Source organism: Podarcis bocagei, assembly GCF_964188305.1.
Source record: "Podarcis bocagei genome assembly, chromosome: 14".
NCBI classification, from domain to species: domain Eukaryota; kingdom Metazoa; phylum Chordata; class Lepidosauria; order Squamata; family Lacertidae; genus Podarcis; species Podarcis bocagei.
This window is the reverse complement of record NC_138139.1, coordinates 28,396,407-28,415,975: the sequence shown is the minus strand read 5'-3', so window position 1 is coordinate 28,415,975 and position 19,569 is coordinate 28,396,407. Positions and strand designations below refer to the sequence as shown.

The window sequence follows — 19,569 nt, the reverse complement described above, 5'->3', positions numbered from 1 at the left end:
AAACAAACATCCTGGCAAGCGTTCTCCAGCTTCGCCCTGAAGACATGCAGTCCATGTAGGGCCCATTGGAAATGAGCAAACAGGCCTGCATCACAGAATTGTAGAATTGGGAGGGACCAACCTCTGTTGAAAACCCTTCAATGAAGTAGAGTCCACCACCTTCTGAGGGTGTCCATTCCACTTAGGGTTGCCATATTTCAAAAAAGTAAAAACCAGGACACCCCGGAAGGTATTGAGCTTTCTTTTTAGGACACCTCAAAAATTTCAATTTCAATTGACTTGCTGAAGATCCAGGACAAAGCTCTGCCTTTCGGAAATCCAGCAGTTCTTACCGCCAGGAAGTTCTTCCTACTGTTTAGTCAGAATCTCCTTTCTTGCATTTTTAATTTCCATTCCCCCTCCACTTTTAAATGGTGGTTTGAGTGCTAGACTCTGGGGCCCTGGTTCAAATCCCAATGGGAGCCGTGAAGCTACCTGGGCGATGATATTTTTTAGCCAGCTGACCCTTCTCTCCCAAATCTACCTCACAGGGTTCTTGTGAGCATAGAATGAGGGTGGGAGAGAGAGAACTGCAAATGAACTCACTGGAGGAAAAAGTGGAGCAGGAATGCAATAAATAGGGAAAAACTGAAATGTGAACATGGAAATATAGAAATGTATACGCTGCTTCAAGTTCCGTGTTGGAAGAAATGTGGGAAAATAAAGACATCAAAGACAGAGCATTATTTCTAGCAAGAACAGGCAGCAGCAGAAGGCCAGGAATGTCCCCCTCCCACAAGACCTATCTGGGCAAGGCTATCCCCCCCCCATTTGTGCTGCAGACTCATGTATCTCCTGCCCACCCCCCTGAGGCAACTGCCCTCCTAACCTTGTTGCATGAGGTTCATGACAGAGTTAATTAGGGTGCTCTGCAACCCAGTTCCTATGGCAACACACCTCATGCGCACGCACACAAATGCACATCAACTACTCATTGATTTAATTTTGCCTTCAGCAGCAAGGCTGATGATGCATTTGCAAGAGATGTGCTGGGAGGTCCAGAGAGTGGCCTGATGTACACGCATGTGCACACACACACACACACACACACACACACTGAGTCCCCTGCTACTGAGGAGGAGCCACAGTTAAGAACTTGCTTTAAGAACATAAGAAGAGTGTGCTGGGTCAGACCAATGGCCCATCCAGTCCAGCACATTGTTCTCACAGGAGTCAGCCAGATGCCTGTGGGATTCGGGAAACCTGCAAGCAGAATTTGAGCACGAGAGCACTCTCCCCTCCTGTCATTTCCAGCAACTGGTTTTCAGAAGCGCTGATGCCTCCGAGAGTGGATGCAGAGCATAATCGTGGCTAGGAGGCATTGATAGCCCTCTCCTCCACGAATCCTCTTTTAAAGCCATCTAGGCTGATCGCCTTCTTTACCTAGATGGTAAAGAATTGATGCTTTTGAATTATGGTGCTGGAGGAGACTCTTGAACTGCAAGAAGATCCAACTTCTCCATTCTGAAGGAAATCAGCCCTGAGTTCTCACTGGAAGAACAGATCCTGAAGCTGAGGCTCCAATACTTTGGCCACCTCATGAGAAGAGAAGACTCCCTGAAGTCTTCCCAACCCTGATGTTGGGAAAGATTGAGGGCACAAGGAGAAGGGGACGAAAGAGGACGAGATGGTTGGACAGTGTTCTCGAAGCTACCAGCATGAGTTTGACCAAACTGCGGGAGGCAGTGGAAGACAGGAGTGCCTGGCGTGCTCTGGTCCAGGGGGTCACAAAGAGTCGGACACGACTAAACGACTAAACAACAAAAAGGTTGATGGCTAACACTGTTTCTTGTGGGTTTAAGTTCCATAGTTTAACTATTCACTTTGCAAGTAGAAAGCCTTGATTCAGGCTTCAGGTAACAGGTGGTAGGAATGACCCTAGAAACCCCTCTGCAAATCTGGATATTTCAGCCTTCCCCAATCTGGTGCCCTCCAGATGTTTTTGACTACAACTCCCATCAGCCCCAGCCATTTAGGCCACATATAAACCCTACATTTAAAGCACTATGATATCCTTTGAAACAATCATGGCTTCCCTCAAAGAATTCTGGGTGCTGTGGTTTGTTAAGGGTGCAGAGAGTTCTTAGGACACCCCTATTTCCCTCCCAAAGCTACAATTCCCAGAGTTCCATGGAAAGAAGGATTGATTGTTAAACCACTGTGGGCAGGTAAGGTCCTTCCCATCACAAGATGCGGCACACAGACACCCTGCTTGAATGGCAATGCTCATCAACTTTGAGGGGGAGCCAGCCCCCTCAAATATTTTATTGGGGGGGGGGGGCGAAGGGACCTTGGGCCTTAGGAGGTGGCTCCTCTGACTCTGAGAATTGTAGTTTGGGGAGAGGAACAGGGGCGTCCTAACAGCACCCTTAACAAACTACAGCTCCCACAATTCTTGGACGAAGCCATGGCTGTTTGGAGTGGTACCATAGCGCTTTAAATGTTTGGTGTGAGTGCGGCCATACAGGACAGATAAGTCAATGGTTTGGTAACAGGAGAAGCCAGCATTTTGCATGCTCGGCCAACCCCCTGCTTCACAGATGCTGGCAACTGTATTGCAGACAAGGAGGCTGAATACAGACCCGCCTTATCCTGTTCTCTACCGATATTCGCTCTGTACAGTTAAAACATTGGCTAGTATTACAAAGGGCATCTTTTCCGGCTGAACGGAACCCAGCCTGTGAATGACTGCACTATACAAACAGCTCTGCGATTTCAGCCAAGCACTGCCTCTCCCAAATTTAACATCCAAGTTTGCTTCTGATTGTGTATTTATTGTGTGCCTCAACAGGAGATGGCCATTATTCAGCTCAAGTGTCAACGGTGGACCACGGCTAAGAAGAATCTCCTAGAGGCCCAGTTGAGGGCTGGTGAGCCCCACGCTGAACCCAGAACAACTTCTGCCTTGATACGTTTAGCAGCTGAGCACCAGGCGGTGTGAGAAAAATGGCCTTTTCCTTTGAGGAGCTTCTCCCTTCCTTTCTCTTTCTAAATAGAAGTGGTCTGACAAACTGCGCCAATGATCTGCTGCTCCAAAGATCCCTCAGAAAGACTCAGTCTGGCAGGCGGAATCGCTGCCGGGGCAACAGGATAGAGATGGCCAACAGACTTGCTGGAGAGCTTCCTTTGAAATGGGTGTGTCAGAAGCGGCAACAACCAAAATAAAAATGGGAGAAATGGGATTCCCAGCCCCAAGTCAGGAACAAGGCCTCGGGGTCATAGTCCATAGCTCGATGAAGATGTCCACCCAGTGAAAAAGGCAAATTCCATGCTGGGGATCTTTACAAAGGGAATTGAAAATAAAACTGCCAGTATCTGAATGCTATTATACAATGCTATGTAGTGACATAATAATAATAATAATAATAATAATAATAATAATAATAATAATAATAATAATAAGCCACCCGTACATACGTTTAGAGAAGATTGGAAAATGTTTATTGAATATATGGAGGGAAATTGTGTACACTTGAAATTGTTGGCAGCATTAAGATAAATTCCACAGTGTAAATAAGTTTTGATGGATGTAATAATGGAATGCTGAATGGTTTAGTTTATGTAAAATATGCAGGGATTCATGATATGCAAAATGAACCATGGAAGGAGAAGAAGGGAAGTCATTGATATTTTAAGGATGTTTAAATGAGTATTCTAAATTGTAAAACAGAAATTTTCATAAAAATGATTAATAATAATAATATTTCTTATAACCCACCCATCTGACAGGGTTGCTATTTGGGATACTGTGTACGGTTCTCGTTGCCTCACCTCAAAAAGGATATTGTTGAGTTTGGAAAAGTTCAGAAAAGGGCAACCGGAGATCAAGGAGATGGAATCTCCCCTAAGAGGAAAGATTGCAGTTTGGGCCTTTTTTCTTTTTTTTTTAGTTTAGAGGGAAGGTAAGTAAGAGGTGTGGGACGCGGGTGGCGCTGTGGGTAAAACCTCAGCGCCTAGGTCTTGCCGATCGTCAGGTCGGCGGTTCGAATCCCCGCGGCGGGGTGCGCTCCCGTTGCTCGGTCCCAGCGCCTGCCAACCTAGCAGTTCGAAAGCACCCCCGGGTGCAAGTAGATAAATAGGGACCGCTTACTAGCGGTAAGGTAAATGGCGTTTCCGTGTGCTGCGCTGGCTCACCAGATGCAGCTTGTCACGCTGGCCACGTGACCCAGAAGTGTCTGCGGACAGCGCTGGCCCCCGGCCTCTTAAGTGAGATGGGTGCACAACCCTAGAGTTGGACACGACTGGCCCGTACGGGCAGGGGTACCTTTACCTTTTACCTAAGTAAGAGGTGACATGATAGACGCATATGAAATTATGCATGGCATGGAGAAAGTAGCTACAGAAAAGTTTTCCTCCTCCTTTCATAACACTGGAACTCGTGGGTATCCAATGAAGATGAACATTGGGAGACATAGAAGAAAGGACATCTTCATGCAGTACACCGTGATACAGAGCCCTCTCCCACAGGAGGCCGTGATGGGTTTAAAAGCGGATTGGACCAATTTATGGAGGAAAAGGTTATCAATGGCTACTGTGCTCTGCCTACTTGGTTGGAGGCAGCAATGCTTCTGAATGCCACTAGCTGGAAACCACAGAGGGGAGAGGGCTCTTGGGTTCAGGTCCCACTTGAAGGCTTCCCATTGGGGCATCTGGTTGACCACCGTGAGAACAGGATGCTGGACCAGATGAGCCCCCAATGGTCTGATCCAGCTGGGGACTTTGTATGTTCTTATCACATCTGCCACTCATACATCAGCTTACAGCTGCTGCAACTGATCATGCAAAGCATTTCTTCGGAGCTGGCAATAGAGAGCTGGAGGCCAGACGCTGTTCACGGTACGTCCACAAATTATTCCTCATTTAATGAACACACTTGCACTGTACTTTTAGGGCAGGCATCCCTCCACCGGCTGCCTTCCAGATATGTTGGACTACAACTCCCAGGCATGTTGGCTGGGGCTGAAGGGAGTTGTAGCCCAGCACATCTGGAAGGCAGTAGGTAGAGGAAGGCTGATCTTAGTGGAACTTCACATCCACTCATCGTCAGTTTCACAGGAGAACATGTGCATTCAAAATTGCTTGAGAAATGAAACACTTCAGCTCAACAAAGGCCCATCACTACGCTCCATTTACAAGCCACTTTAAAGAAGGAGAAAATAAGCAGGACAGAGTTACGTTTATGGGGGGTCGGTCCCTCGAGAACCCTCCCCAAACACCTGGAGAATCTAACTGGGCCAGCCTTTCTCCTTTCCGTGGGCAGCTGAGCAGAAAACAACAGATACACAAAAACTCTACCAGCAGCAATTTAGAGGCTTGGAAGACGCACTGGGAGAGATGTACATGCATGCCCATTACCCATGACAACACATGAATTCATGCAGTCTCCTGCGTGGAATGTACCCTTAGCTTGCATTAGTTATGTGCAGGAGCTAGAAACCAACATCTGCTAGTCTGAATCCATCTTCTGTTCTCTTCACTTGAGGATTAGAAAGACCTGTTCGTCCCCCGTTGGTGTTGTCTTCCCTCCCTCTCCACCATTTCTACACAAAGCAGCTTATAACAAAGTCTGGACAGACTGAGGGTGAGAAAGAGACAGCATCATTTTCTGTGAAATATTCCACTCAGGAAGGTGTAAGGAGGATCAAACGCCCGCTGAATCAGGGCCTCTCCTCCTGGCATCCTTTTTATAGTGCATTCAATGATGATTTGTGCTCATGACAGTACTGAGGATGTGATAACATGATCCTGCTTTCAATACTAGTTGTGCCTGCAAAAGATTCAGGGCAGACACACAGCTTTGTTTTTGTTCAGTGCACATCCCATAGTTCCCTGCTAAAATCCTGTAACGGGGGGTGGGGGGAGAGGGCAGGGAGGAGGAGTAATTATTATCATTATTGTTTCATTTTATAATGTATATAAAACAAAGAGCAATTATAACAACAAATGAAAATTAAAAAATGAAAAGCAAAACTATAAAATAGGCATGTGGAATAAATAGTTGCTCATGAGTTGAAATAACGAAGTCCAAGTAAAGACTAACAACGTTATCTGATTGTCAAGTATAGTTCCAGATTTCCATCCTATTAATTGATATGCTACAAATGTTCTGCAGTTTGTCTGTTGTCCCACTTTTGTTACACTATAGTGCAAGATGGCAATAACAATGGGGAAAGATTCACATAGCAACCAGTAAAGTGGATTGATGTGTGGATGGTCCAGTATAAAACCATCCCAGATGCCCTCTTATTCAATCATAGAATCACAGAATTGCACTTGGAAGGGACCCCAAGGGCCATCTAGTCCAGCCCCCTCCAATGCAGGAATCTCAGCTAAAGCATCTATGACAGATGGCCAACTTTTGTTTAAAAACCTCCAAGGAAGGAGGAAGAACAGTGGCGTAGTGTGGGTTGTCAGCACCCGGGGCAAGGCAAGTAATTTGCGCCCCCTAACCCGTGGATTTGCGCCCCCTAACCCTAACCCCCAGATGTTGCGCCCGGTGCGGCCGGCCCCTCCGCACCCCCCACGCTACGCCACTGAGGAAGAACATCAACAATGACATGTTGCGGATTGCACCGCCCCCCAAAAACCCACCCACTAGTCTGGAGGGGTCCTTGGAGTATATCCTTCTCAACATACTTGAAAGGTGCAGGATTCCCCAGAGATCTTTGTCCACCCCACCCCCGTGCACAAAGGCTGTGTAGGAAAAGGCCTGATCAGCCTGAATGGGAGGGAGACACTGTGCCTATTATTTGACAAGTTACAATGGGTCAGTCAGGACTGATGAAAGAGGGGCAACGAGTGGAGAACTGTACCAGGTCCCCCAAGCTCAGAGCCATCCCCTCAGACAACTGAGATATGTACGGATATATGATGGGCAAGTAAGGAGAAGAAGAGTGTACTATTTTGTACAGAAGGGGTGCTGTGTGCAAATCTGGCCATGCCCACATTAAGTCTGCTGGTATGCCCTAATAAGCTGCCTTGCTCTGGTATTTCAGTCTACAAGTGCACCCAACAACAAGCCTCACAAACTCCTCTTGGCAGCCACGACAATATAAAAGTCAGGTATGGAAGATGTGATGCAAATGTGAGAACGTAGCTAGGGAAACTCTGGAGAAGTGACTATTCTACCCTCCTGGTGCCTTCCAGATGTTTTAGACCATATGATGCTGGGGCTGATGGGAACTGGAGTCTGGGCTAGTTGTTAGAAAATCAGCCAGAGAAGTTTAATTGCCCATCCAAAGCTTAGGATGCAAACTTTCCAAAGCTGGCACAGATGTAGAGCTTTATAGAAGTACAAGCTGAAATTTACTGTATGGTCACTGACTTTTCTAGGACACGGGTGGCACTGTGGGTTAAACCACAGAGCCTAGGACTTGCTGATCAGAAGGTTGACGGTTCGAATCCCCACGACGGAGTGAGCTCCCACTGCTCGGTCCCTGCTCCTGCCAACCTAGCAGTTTGAAAGCACGTCAAAGTGCAAGTAGATAAATAGGTACCGCTCTGGTGTGAAGGTAAACAGCGTTTCTGTGCGCTGCTCTGGTTTGCCAGAAGTGGCTTAGTCATACTGGCCACATGACCCGGAAGCTGTACGCCGGTTCCCTCGGCCAATAAAGCGAGATGAGCGCTGCAACCCCAAAGTCGGTCACGACTGGACCTAATGGTCAGGGGTCCCTTTACCTTTACTTTAACTGACTTTTCTAATTATAAGATATCTCACTACACCCAGTCGCAAGGCCAGAAGTGCAAGCAAGCTGCCAGGAGGAATCAGGGAAGTAAGCAGAGTTGTGGAGTAATGGGTGGGCTCTGGATGGGTGCAGAACGACGTGAGTTTTCAGAGCTGTTATGCAGGCTGCTTTGTAGGTCTTGAAGGACTAACTCCCTCTCCTTCCTTCTGAAAGAGAGATTCAATATATGGTGCACCCCTTATGCAAATAAGCAAAAGGCTGGACCTCACTTCTCCTACAGACTCTGAAAGTGTTAGGGAGTGGCAGACCAGGGGAACTGTCTTTAGAAGAAGGTTTGCACAAAAAATGCAAGTATTCATGGGGGGGGGGGAGTACATTGCTTGCAAAAATGTGTATGGGGGAGAAATGCATATAAAAACACTGTCTTAAAAAGTTTGTTAATACAGAAATGGTGTGAAATGAACTGGAAAAACAAGAAACTCAGAGAAACCGATTCATCCACACATACCTCGGCCCGCTATCTTAATTTGCCCAGAAGGCGCTCCATACATTTCTACCTCAGTCTTGTGTATTTGGGGTTTTTCCCCCTGTACAAGAACGAAAAGTAACCCCATCGCTTCCCATTCCACTGTTCTGCTCATTGCAATATATAGGGTGCAATAGATCATTGGTCCATCTAGCTCAGTATTGTGTACACTGACTAGCAGCAGCTCTCTGGGGTTTCAGACAGGGGTTTCTCCTAGCCTTCCCTGGAAGTGCAGGAGTTTGAACCCAGGGTCTTTTGCATGCAAGAAGATGCTCTGCCAATGAGCCATGGTCCTTCCCATTGACAACTTTGGGTCAGTGAGCAAACCATGGTTCCCCACTACAAGAAGAGCCTACTGGATCAGGCCAGGGGCCCATCTAGTCAGGCATCCTCTTCTCATGGTGGCCAACCAGAAGCCTCCTCTGGGAGACCCACAAGCAGGATTCAATCACAAGATCAGCCTCCCCACCTGTGGTTTCCAGCAACTGGTATTCAGAAGCATTGCTGCCTCCAGATGTGGAGACAGAGCAGAGCCATCATGGATGGTAGCCATCAATAGCCCTCTCCTCCATGAATTTATTTAATCCTCTTAAAGCCATCTAGATTGGTGGTCATCACTGCCTCCTGTGGCAGTGAGTTCCACAGTTTAACTACGTACTGGAAAAACACATTTCTCCATACATGCCCATCTTATAAAATAAGAAGAGGAAAGGGGAAAGTTGGCGTTCCAAAGACTGGGATGCCATTTAGGTCTTTTGATGGTGTAGTTTTAATGGATCAATGAGTAGTTAAACATTGATGGATTAATGCCACTAGTGGGGCACATTTTAGGTAGCACATCCAGCTTCTCTGGATGCATTTCCTACCCACAGGGAATGCTTTCCCCTCCCCCCACCCCAGTATCAAACCAGGTAGAGCACTGCTGATAACCTTCTTCCTATTTCTGATAAATCACCATTCCTACTCTGCTTTGTAGGACGTCATCCCTGGGTGGGTCTCCCTGCAGCTCATGAGCCGCCCTGACTGGATCATTTTGCTGACTGGGGAAGGGCAATTGATGCCCCTTTCCCCCAAAACAAGAATATTAGAAGAGCCTGGATGCAGGATCAGGCCAAAGGAGTCCCAGCTAGCTCATCATCCTGTTCTCACAGTGGCCAATCGGAAGCCAGTTTCATCTGTAGCAGTGGCTGAACCCCAGCACTGAAAAGGCAAAGTCTAGGACAGGTGTTTTGTGAACCCCCAAGCTCCCAGACCCTCCAAGTGTTCCAAGGCACAGTCCTAGATTTACAGAAGCCGACCTAGTTTCTGATTTGATCCTGGAATGTCCCACATCTTCTTGGGATGTCGCTATTTTCATCAGAGAAATGTTGGAGGGTATGGAGTTATGTGACACCCACCCCCCGAAGCCAAGGAGATAAGTGACTATACAACCTTTAAAAGACACATGAAGGCAGCCCTGTATAGGGAAGTTTTTAATGATGTTTTAATATATGTTGGAAGCCGCCCAGAGTGGCTGGGGCAGATGAGCGGGTTATAAATATAACTATTATTATTATTAAATAGTACGTACCTATTTTCATCAGAGAAATGTTAGAGGGTATAAGCTTCCCTTCCCTATCCTTTCTCCATTACAAGAAATCAATGTTGAATCACCTACACTTTGGAACTCTCTGCCTCTTGACATCAGGTAGGTGCCTTCACTGTAATCTTTTTGGCACCTACTGAAAACATTTTTGTTTAGACAAGCCTACCCAGATATTTGGGGACGCAGGTGGCGCTGTGGGTTAAACCACAGAGCCTAGGACTTGCCAATCAGAAGGTCAGTGGTTCGAATCCCTGCGACGGGGTGAACTCCCATTCCTCGGTCCCTGCTCCTGCCAACCTAGCAGTTTGAAAGCACGCCAGTGCAAGTAGATAAATAGGTACTGCTCCGGTGGGAAGGTAAACGGCATTTCCGTGCGCTGCTCTGGTTCGCCAGAAGCGGCTTAGTCATGCTGGCCACATGACCCAGAAACTGTACGCCAGCTCCCTTGGCCAGTAAAATGAGATGAGCGCCACAACCCCAGAGTCGCCCGCGACTGGATCTAATGGTCAGGGGTCCCTTTACCTTTACCCCGATATTTAGAACACGGATGTGTTTTTAGTTTATTGCTGGTTTAAATTTTTTTGAATGTTTTAATTGTTTTTACTAATAATCTGGCTGTTTTTCTCGTCTTGTAAACCCCGCTCACCATCAAACACACACATACCGCAAGTTTAGGTGACAATCTCACAAGGCTGTTTCCATTTTTAACTTGGGAGATTTCTTCTAATGAGCTTCATCAATAGAAGTCCCCTCTCTGTTGAGAGATTCTAGGTTGCCCTCCTATTTTTAGCCTCTGTGTGCTATCAGTACCAGGTCAAGGTAGGATTAATCATAGGTGACATCTTAACAGTTTTAACTCGGTGTGGTCACCTCTCAGGTGTTCTCTGCTAGGGAGGAGGAAAGAGCTTTATAAAGTGTTAAAAGGCTTCCCCACTCCAGAACCCACCAAAATACCTGCTTAGCTTTCTTTCTAGATTCTTTGACTTCTCCGGATATTGCTCACCCATTTTCAAGTTTTGTCCTCAATCATAAGGTCTAGAAACTTGGTGGTTTTTTAAAGTGAAAATAAAGATTCCAAGGTGGAGTCACCTTGTGTGCCTGATACTAAACTACACACTCATTTGGTTGCAGAAGTGCAGTCCTTTTTAGCCCCTTAAGAATGCCATACATCCTATGTAGCAGTGGGACTTGCTCCTAAGTAAACATGCATACGACCAGACCGGCAGTAACTGTCAAAATTAACCCAAAGAAGTGAAAGATAATAATTTGCTCATCTTAAGGAATTTAACAGATACCAAAGCGTAGAAGATAAAGATGTGTGGATTAAAGTGAGTGCTTTCATCACACTTCAGAAAAAGCTTCAGTTCTTACATTTTAATGTTTGGATTAGATGTGAGGAGTAATGAGATTGTGGAAAATGCAAGGATCACCTTTGGGCCCAAAGAACAAGAAAATATGCACACAGATGATCTGACCAGAGAGGAAGTAGTTAATGCTTGCAAAGCATTTTTTGAAAGAAAGAAAGAAAAGAACATGGGCAGGGTAAACTCTTTAAAAAAAGAAATGAAAAAAGTAAATACTTAGAAGCCAAACTGTTAAATTTCTCCTGAGGGGGTTTATATTGGTACACTATGCCCGCAATTTGCATGCATTTAACTTTATGAGGGTAGCAAAACGAAAACGAAAATGACTTTGGCAATCCCACCCACCATTGAACCCAGTAGGTTTTGACTATATGCAATTTTGGCTTCAGGTATGATCTCCAAAATGTAACCCCTGTGTAAGCTGCAGGCCTACTGTATTGTAAATGGAAAGGAAACAAGGCCTTCATTTGCAGAGAAGTCTAAGTTGCTTCAATACAGGAAAGAGAAACGTTGAGCTCAGCTGCCCAGGAAGTTCACCTGCAGAAACCTCATTGAATGGATAGTGCAGCAGCAGCATAAAATGTCTGCAATGGCAGGCATGGCACCACCTCCCCATAGCTGGTGCCCTCCAGATGTTTTGGACTACAGCTCCCATCAGCCACAGGACCCATGATGGCTGGGGCTGTTGGGAGTTGTAGTTCCAAATATCTGGAGGGCACCAGACTGAGGCTGGCCAGCAGGGTGCGTCACAGCTTCCATACTTAGATTAAAAGAAGCAGGGCGTGGGCACAGTGGCGTAGCGTGGGGGGTGCAGGGGGGGCCGGCCGCACCGGGCGCAACATCTGGGGTTAGGGCAAATCCACAGGTTAGGGGGCGCAAATCCATGGGTTAGGGGGCGCAAATTACTTGCCTTGCCCCGGGTGCTGACAACCCACGCTACGCCACTGCGTGGGCAGAATGTATGACTCAGGCACCCCCAACCTCCAGGTTCTCCTTGTCTCTCATATACAGAAAAGATGCTGAAGGAACCTGGACACAATGGGATCACAGATGAATGCTTCCCCTATTCTACAATACCTGCCCACTTGCACCGTGTCTCATGGCAACAAAAAGTATTGCCCAGCTGAGAACATCCAGCAGTGTGTCACACCTTGAGAATTGGTGATGCTGTGTGGGTAGAAATGCAAAGGGATAAAAAGGGATATGTTCCCTCTTCCTGAGCTACAGAGGCCTCTGTGCATGTGCAAAACACTTTTCTGGAGCACATGGCAGAGTAGCAGCTGATTTTAACTTCCAGCAGCTGCTTTTTAGTCCCTTGCTGGGTACTGCTTTGCAGGGCCCTCAACTTGCAAGGGCAGAGCTCTGCAAAACAGAAGACAAGACTACAAAACTACTTTTTGTAGGTGTTCCTAGAGTTATGCCGAAGCACGAGGCCAGAGGGTTGCTGACACAGTAAAGGCTGTCAAATTTGAGAGAGCTTTGTCTAATTCCCCAGCTAACCTGGCCTCTCTCATATCACGTTGGAACAGAAGCCACAGGCTCCAGTAAACAGTCAGACCGGAGCACCAAGCAAAACTTTTCACTGAAGAGGAAAAGGGAATTTTCAGCCTGATAAACAGGGAGGAGAGACCACACGCTCTCAAAGAAAGTGACAAAAAAATCCCCAAGACTGAAACAGTAAAGCTGGCTCCTTTGTATGGTATGGCCTTGCAAAGTCTCTCCAGAAAGCAGAGACCTCTGGGTCATCTCCCTTCAAATTCCCTTCCCTGCTTTCTCATTTCACACATGTAGGCAAACTCTTCCAGGTTAAGGGAACTGACGCCAAGAACCCTCAGATTTTGAGGGATGCACTATTCATCTTTATTTATAGAAGTATTTTTATACTGATCTCTCACAAAACATCAAGATAGCATACAGCAACACGAAACACATTTAAAAGTAACTCAGAATCATCCTTGAAACTACTGGTTACTGCTTAAGACATTTTGGAACTCAATGTGCTGATCTACAATCCTTGCGCCGACCACAAGAACCCTGAATGATCCCATTTTGCAGTTTTGATCAACTGAGGTCAGGGGGACTCCCTGGTTATAACTCAGGAAGGCTGGATTCTGAACTCACCTCCAAGTATCTGCGATTAATCGTTTGACTGGCATGTAAAGCTGAGCAGCTTTTACACTTGTGCCAATGAAGCAGGAGGATTGGGCAAGGCTAGTTTAAATTGTGAGAGACTGCTCCATCCCAGGGCAAACTCCCTTGCCCTCCCTCTTCCATGCCCCCCCATTAGACTTCCTTCCCCAACAGCCACCTGTAGGGCTCCCCAAGCACCCTACCCAGAAGGTTTTTTATATTACAAAAACGCCCTCCCAGGATTGGGGAAAACGCGCTGGATCTCCGTCAGAAGCAGAACTTGGAGAGCAGGAAGATTTCCCTTCCCTTGCTGGGCTAATGCGAAGCCAAAGCGGGACGTGTCACAGCAACCACGGGAAGCCAAACGGAGAGAGCAGCAAAGAAGTCTTGCACACGGCAAAAACGCACGTACCACACCGGGCAACAGCTGCCGCCACTGTAGAGCGGGCACGCTGGCTGCTTCCGAAAGGGTTAAAAATGCAGTATATCTACTGCACAATCTCCCCCTGTGCAAAGGCGCTCGCAAAGCTCTGCTGATGCAAGGAAGCCCAGCCGACACCACCTCGCTTGCTCACACTCGGGGGCCTTTCCTTGAAAAACTGGCCCAAGACCCTTCCTGATTTTGCAATTTTTTTTAAAAAAAAACACCTCGCAAAAATAGGGAGCTGCAGAAAATCACAAGGCACCCAGTGCCAGCTCTGCGAAAAGGACTAGACCTGGAGGCCGGTCTGCAGCCGGGAAGGCGCCTCTGCTAGGGACCCCCATCCCGGGCAGGCAGCCGCCGGGAGGACCCCAGCAACGGGCGCTGAGCTGACGGAGAGAGCCCCCCCCCACCCTGCCCACCACCTCTGGATGACAGCCGAGGCAAGGGAAGGCAGGTCCTTACCTTAGAGACAGTCATGCAGAAAGTTGTCTAGGAGGAGTGGGGCAGCTCTCCAGCAGGCAAGCGGGGAAGCGGGAGGGCGCTGCTATTCCCCCCCTCCTGAGAGAGAGAGAGAGAGAGAGAGAGAGAGAGAGAGAGAGCGCGCACGCGGGCGGGGTGGCTCGGAGAAACCGCCTCTGGATTTTCCCCTGCAGAGGAATCAGCGTCAGTGGTTACAGGAAGAGCAAAGGACCACCCCTCCCCTCCCCTTTGGCACAATCTGGTGAAGCTGCCCTTAGTTTATTCCGGGGTGTGTGTGTGTATGTGTTTCTGCCCGCGTGTGTACTAAGAAGGGACGGAGCCTCCTCTGCAGGAAGAGAGGCAGGAAGAAAGAAAAGGGGGAAAGAGCCAAGCCTGGGGGGGGGGGGGAGCGGAGAGAGAGAGAAACCAGCAAAATGAAACTCCAGGGGGAGAGCAGCAGCAGCAGCAGCCCAGGAGGGCGGGGGTCGACATTCAGCCTCCCGTGCGACACCCTCCTCTTAACTCTTGATGGACCAAATATCTGGGCAGAGGGATTCGAGGATGCTCTTCAAAGGGTTGCCACAAAGGCCCGGACTGGCCTTGGTGGATGCAGCTGGATGGAAGAACAAACTGATGCAGTTTCAGAGAGGGAGGGCAGAAGGAACAAGCCACCCTCAAGTTTCAGTGCCAAGGCTAAGGGTTGGGCACATCTGCTCCCCCAATCCTGGAGCGGGGGGGGGGGGCGTTGTTTGTTTGTTTGTTTGTTGCATTTATATGTCACCTTTATATCCCACCTTTTTCTCCAGGGACCTCAAGGTGGTGCACATAGCAAGTGGCGTAGCGTGGGTTGTCAGCACCTGGGGCAAGGCAAGTAATTTGTGCCCCCTAACCCGTGGATTTGCGCCCCTAATCCGTGGATTTGCGCCCCCTAACCCGTGGATTTGCGCCCCCTAACCCGTGGATTTGCGCCCCCTAACCCTAACCCCCAGATGTTGCACCCGGTGCGGCCGGCCCCCCCTGCACCCCCCACGCTACGCCACTGCACATAGCTCACCCCTTCTCATTTAATGCCCACAACAACCTAGTGAGACAGGCTAGGCTGAGAGGCAGTGACTGGCCTTGAAGTCACCCAGTGAGCGGGATTTTGAACCCTAGCTTCCTAGGTCCTGGTCCGACACTTTAAAAGCTGGCAAGCCTCCCAGCCTTGACTACACATGCATGTTCTTGTGGTCTAATTAGAAATGGACACAGTCATGGAGAAGGGATTATCTATAGCAGCCTCCCTCCATGCATTGCCCTACAGCTGTTTTCAACTTCAGCTCCTATGAGCCCCAGCCAGCATGCAGCACAAAACATCTGGAGGCTGCTATACGCCGCCGTCTCTGGCTGGGCCTGATGTGAGTTCTGCTTTGAAACATCTGGAGGGAGCCGAGCTGCAGATCAATGGAACCTCCATGGACAGGTATTGTACACCTCTGAAAAGTCAATGCTGGAACAAACAGTGTGGGGGTGTGGCTTTTTGCAATCTGCTGGTGCATCTCTCCCAGGCACTGTATCACAACCAGGATCCCAGAAAAGGGCATCAAATCCTTAGTCTAATCCAGCTTCTCTCTTTTTAGGTTCAGACCCGAATGGCTTGCAAATGGTAGAAAGGCCCCTAGAAGTTCTGCTCACTCCAGACAGTTGCTTCCTGAAGCTTTTGTTTCCGAGATTTTATTTTATTTTCATAAAATGTATGCACTGCTTATTGTAAAACAACGCAAAACCTCAAAGCAGTTTCCAAAAATGATAAACCAATAATATAATTTTAGAGAAGAAGAATCAATGTCAATGATTTAAGCCTTCCAAAAAGTTAAAATAACAATAGACTAAAAGAAAGAAAGAAAGAAAGATTAAAAGTCGCACCAAATTTCTAAGTATCTCAGTTGGCTTGCTATACAGGAATGTTTTTAGCAGGTGCCGAGAAGTGTCCAGTGAAGGCGCCTGCCTGACGTCAAGAGGCAGGGAGTTCCGAAGCTTGAGAATGACTGAGTTATTACAAAAACAGGAAGGGTATTATGTGGCACCTGCAACAGGGCCAGTTCCATCAATAGAAGCGGTTGAGGGGGCATATTTGGTGTAAGGAGATCTTGTAGGTAAACTGGTCCCACGTTATTAAGGGCTTTATACACTAATTATAACACCTTGAACTTGGCCCAGTAGCAAACTGCCAACCAGTCCAGATCTCTGAGCACAGGTAGGCTGACAAGATCTCACTCATCAGCAATCGCGTTGCAGCATTCTGCACTTTCCAGATCAAGTGCAAGGGAAGCTCCATGCAGAGCACATTGCAGTAATCCAGCCTTGAAGTAGCCAATGCATGAACAATATGGCCAATTTTTTCTGGTCCAGGGATAACTGTGGCTGTTGAACCCACTGTTCAACTTGACATCTCTGTAAGGCTCCAAAGTCCAGGCTCCAAAGTCATGGACTGAGAGAGGAGAGGGCCTCTTGAGGTTGCAGGATAGCAAGCCTGAGAAAAACTTGGAGGAATCACTCGTGCCAACTTTAGAAAAGTACAAGCTGTGTTCTTTGTTGCACGCTATCAGAGCATCAGTTCCGACCGGGGAATGTGATGTGCGTCCCTTCCGGGTGGCACCTGGTGGAGCTCAATTACTCCACTGGCACCTTGCAGGATGTTTGCAGAGACGGATCATTGGCAAGGTAGCTTTGAGGTCAAAGCTGGGACTGCTGTTCCACCAGCTGGGCTGGGAGTTCCTGGACCCTGCTGAGCAGTGGTGAGTAACACAGGGAGAACCTTTGCTCAGCTGCCCGTGCTACTGGAGAAGGCAGATGGGGCCACCATCGTTGTTGAGGGCTGCCAAAAAAGGCCTTGAGGGGCACATACGACTTAATGTGTTGGACTACCCTGCCCTAACTGCTACCATCACACACTGGCTCATGGTCTCAGCTATCTTGATGCCCTTTCTGTTAGGATCCAGCCAGTACATTCAAGGCCACGCCAGGTCAACTATGAGCGATTGTAAAGTGAGCAGTTCCTAGGCTTCTTTTTCTTTCCTTGCTAAATGAACATTGTCTGGAATGGCGATTGCTGGCAATTGCCCATCTATTTACAAATACCTCTGATAAAAACGAACAATGGTTTTATTATTATTACTGTCAGTGCTAAATTCTGAAGTGCCTGAGGACAGAAAATAATAAAATTAAATCCTTTCTGTCTGTCCGTTCAATCCCTCCTCAGTTTGCCAGCAAACAAAGGGGTATTTTTTCCATAAGGAGACGATCCAAGTGTATCCTTGCTGAGCTGAGGCATTTCATAAAATCTGCCTGGAACTGATAGGGAAGGAACGCCAAGAAAACTACTTTCTTGTCTTTCTTTTTCGGTGGGGGAAGAAAGAAATATCAGATGATGACAACTCTTTTTGTGAAAGCCATGATGGGTTTGTGATCTTCATAAAGGGGAGCTTGCATTGCATAGTGTTGGGCACAGTGAGACTGAGAGCACTTTTGGAATGGAGTCAGGGGCAGGAGCCAGAGATATAGTGGTTAGAGTGCTGAACCTGGACTGGGGAGACCAGGGTTCAAATCCCCGCTTGGCCATGATACTCACTAGATGACCTTGGGCCAGTCACATTCTCTCAACCTAACCTACCTCACAGGGTTGTTGTGAGGTTAACAATGGACATATAGTGGCTCCACCATGCGGCACTTCCCATTATCCTCAATATTTCAAGAACCGGTGAACCTGATACACGAAGGTACAGGGGCCTTAGTTAGAGATTGGAGAGAAAACTGATTTGGTCCTCAGTTTATTATTTTAATTTTTAAAAATAATTTTATTGAATAAAAAAAAGGCATATCAAATAAGAAAAGAAATACAGAACAAATTTCATACATATACACATAAACATAATTATTTATACATCTATAAAGCAATATTCAGAAAGAAAGAGGGGGAGGGGAAAAAGAATAAATGAAGAAAGAAAAAAGGAGTACAGTGGTACCTCAGGTTACATACGCTTCAGGTTACATACGCTTCAGGTTACAGACTCTGCTAACCCAGAAATAGCGCTTCAGGTTAAGAACTTTGCTTCAGGATGAGAACAGAAATCGTGCTCTGGCGGCGCGGCGACAGCAGGAGGCCCCATTAGCTAAAATGGTGCTTCAGGTTAAGAACAGTTTCAGGTTAAGAACGGACCTCCGGAACGAATTAAGTACTTAACCCGAGGTACCACTGTAAAAGAATTTGGTCCTCAGTTTAATGAGGGGCAGATGGGGCTCATCAACCTGGAAATGTTGCCCACTAGAAGGTAAAATCAATTGCAAAAATGTGGCACTAGTCATGCAGAATGCTTTCCTTGCTGAAATAAGAAAGTCCCCATCAGTATTGGCATTCCGCCGACCCCTGAAGATGCACCTGTTTAGGTAAACATCCCTTTGATTTTCTGGCTTAAACCACCTGCTTAAATTGTTGTCTTACCTTTTGTGCTGTTTGGACAGGCCTCATTTTAATTGATGGTGTTTTAATGTTTTGATGGGATTGCTTTGCCTCCCCCATCAGCCCCGCCATCCTACAGTTGGGTCTGATGGGAACTGGAGTCCAGAACATCTGGAGGGCACCAGGCTGGGGAAGGCTGCTGTTGTAGCCTCGCAGGAATGATGAAACCCAGCCAGGACTGTGTGTGCAGATTAGGAGTCCTGAGCTGCACTTTTAAGCATGTTGCTGCTGCTGCCGCTGCTGCTGAAATTAATCCTGTTTTTGGCATCTGCTGTGTGTTCCCTCCTAGCAAAGCAGGCAACTGCGCCTGAGCAGAAATCTGCAGTGACACCAAATCTCCTCGGACTGAATTGCACTAAACACCCCTTTGCAAAGCAATGTGGGTCTTGAGCACCTTGGCTGCCAGAGGGGAGAAGGGGGCTGCCCACAGCTCCCTCTTATGGCCCTCTAATTGGATTTATCTGTGGAGAAGCTCAGAGGGAAACCTCAGTGGCCTCTGCCGCTGAGATTCTCAAAGCATGGGGGCCATGCCAGGTGATCACTTTGATCCATGCCTGTCTTAACATCCAGGTCAAGGCTGTCTTTTGGAGACATTGCTAGGAATGGGCTTAAGAGGGTTGTATCTTAGATCTTTTTTGTAAGTGCCCTGACTGTTTTGGGTGGGAAAGTCAAAGGAACTTGCTTTTAGATTGGGAGAGGGGTTTACTGGGTAGGGTTTTCATTTGGGAAAGGAATTGCTTCAAGGTGACTTTTTCTTGAAATATTGGGGGTGGGTTGGGAATGAATAGGACTAATGAATGATAATTAATGGTTACTGGGGGCAACAGGAATTGAATTCATTTGGAACAGGATCTGTTGG

At 47.4% G+C, this 19,569-nt stretch overlaps 1 protein-coding gene across 1 annotated transcript in view; it reads right to left on the bottom strand.

Annotated features, from left to right (window-relative positions):
- Nucleotides 1-14,547, bottom strand: part of CORO2B (coronin 2B) — a 78,236-nt gene extending 63,689 nt beyond the window's left edge. Inside the window, exon 1 of the mRNA XM_081171209.1 lies at nt 14,216-14,547. Within this exon, the coding sequence (XP_081027335.1) occupies nt 14,216-14,230 (15 nt within the window). The 5' untranslated portion in view covers nt 14,231-14,547. The remainder of the gene's footprint in view (nt 1-14,215) is intronic.
- Nucleotides 14,548-19,569: the final 5,022 nt, after the last annotated feature.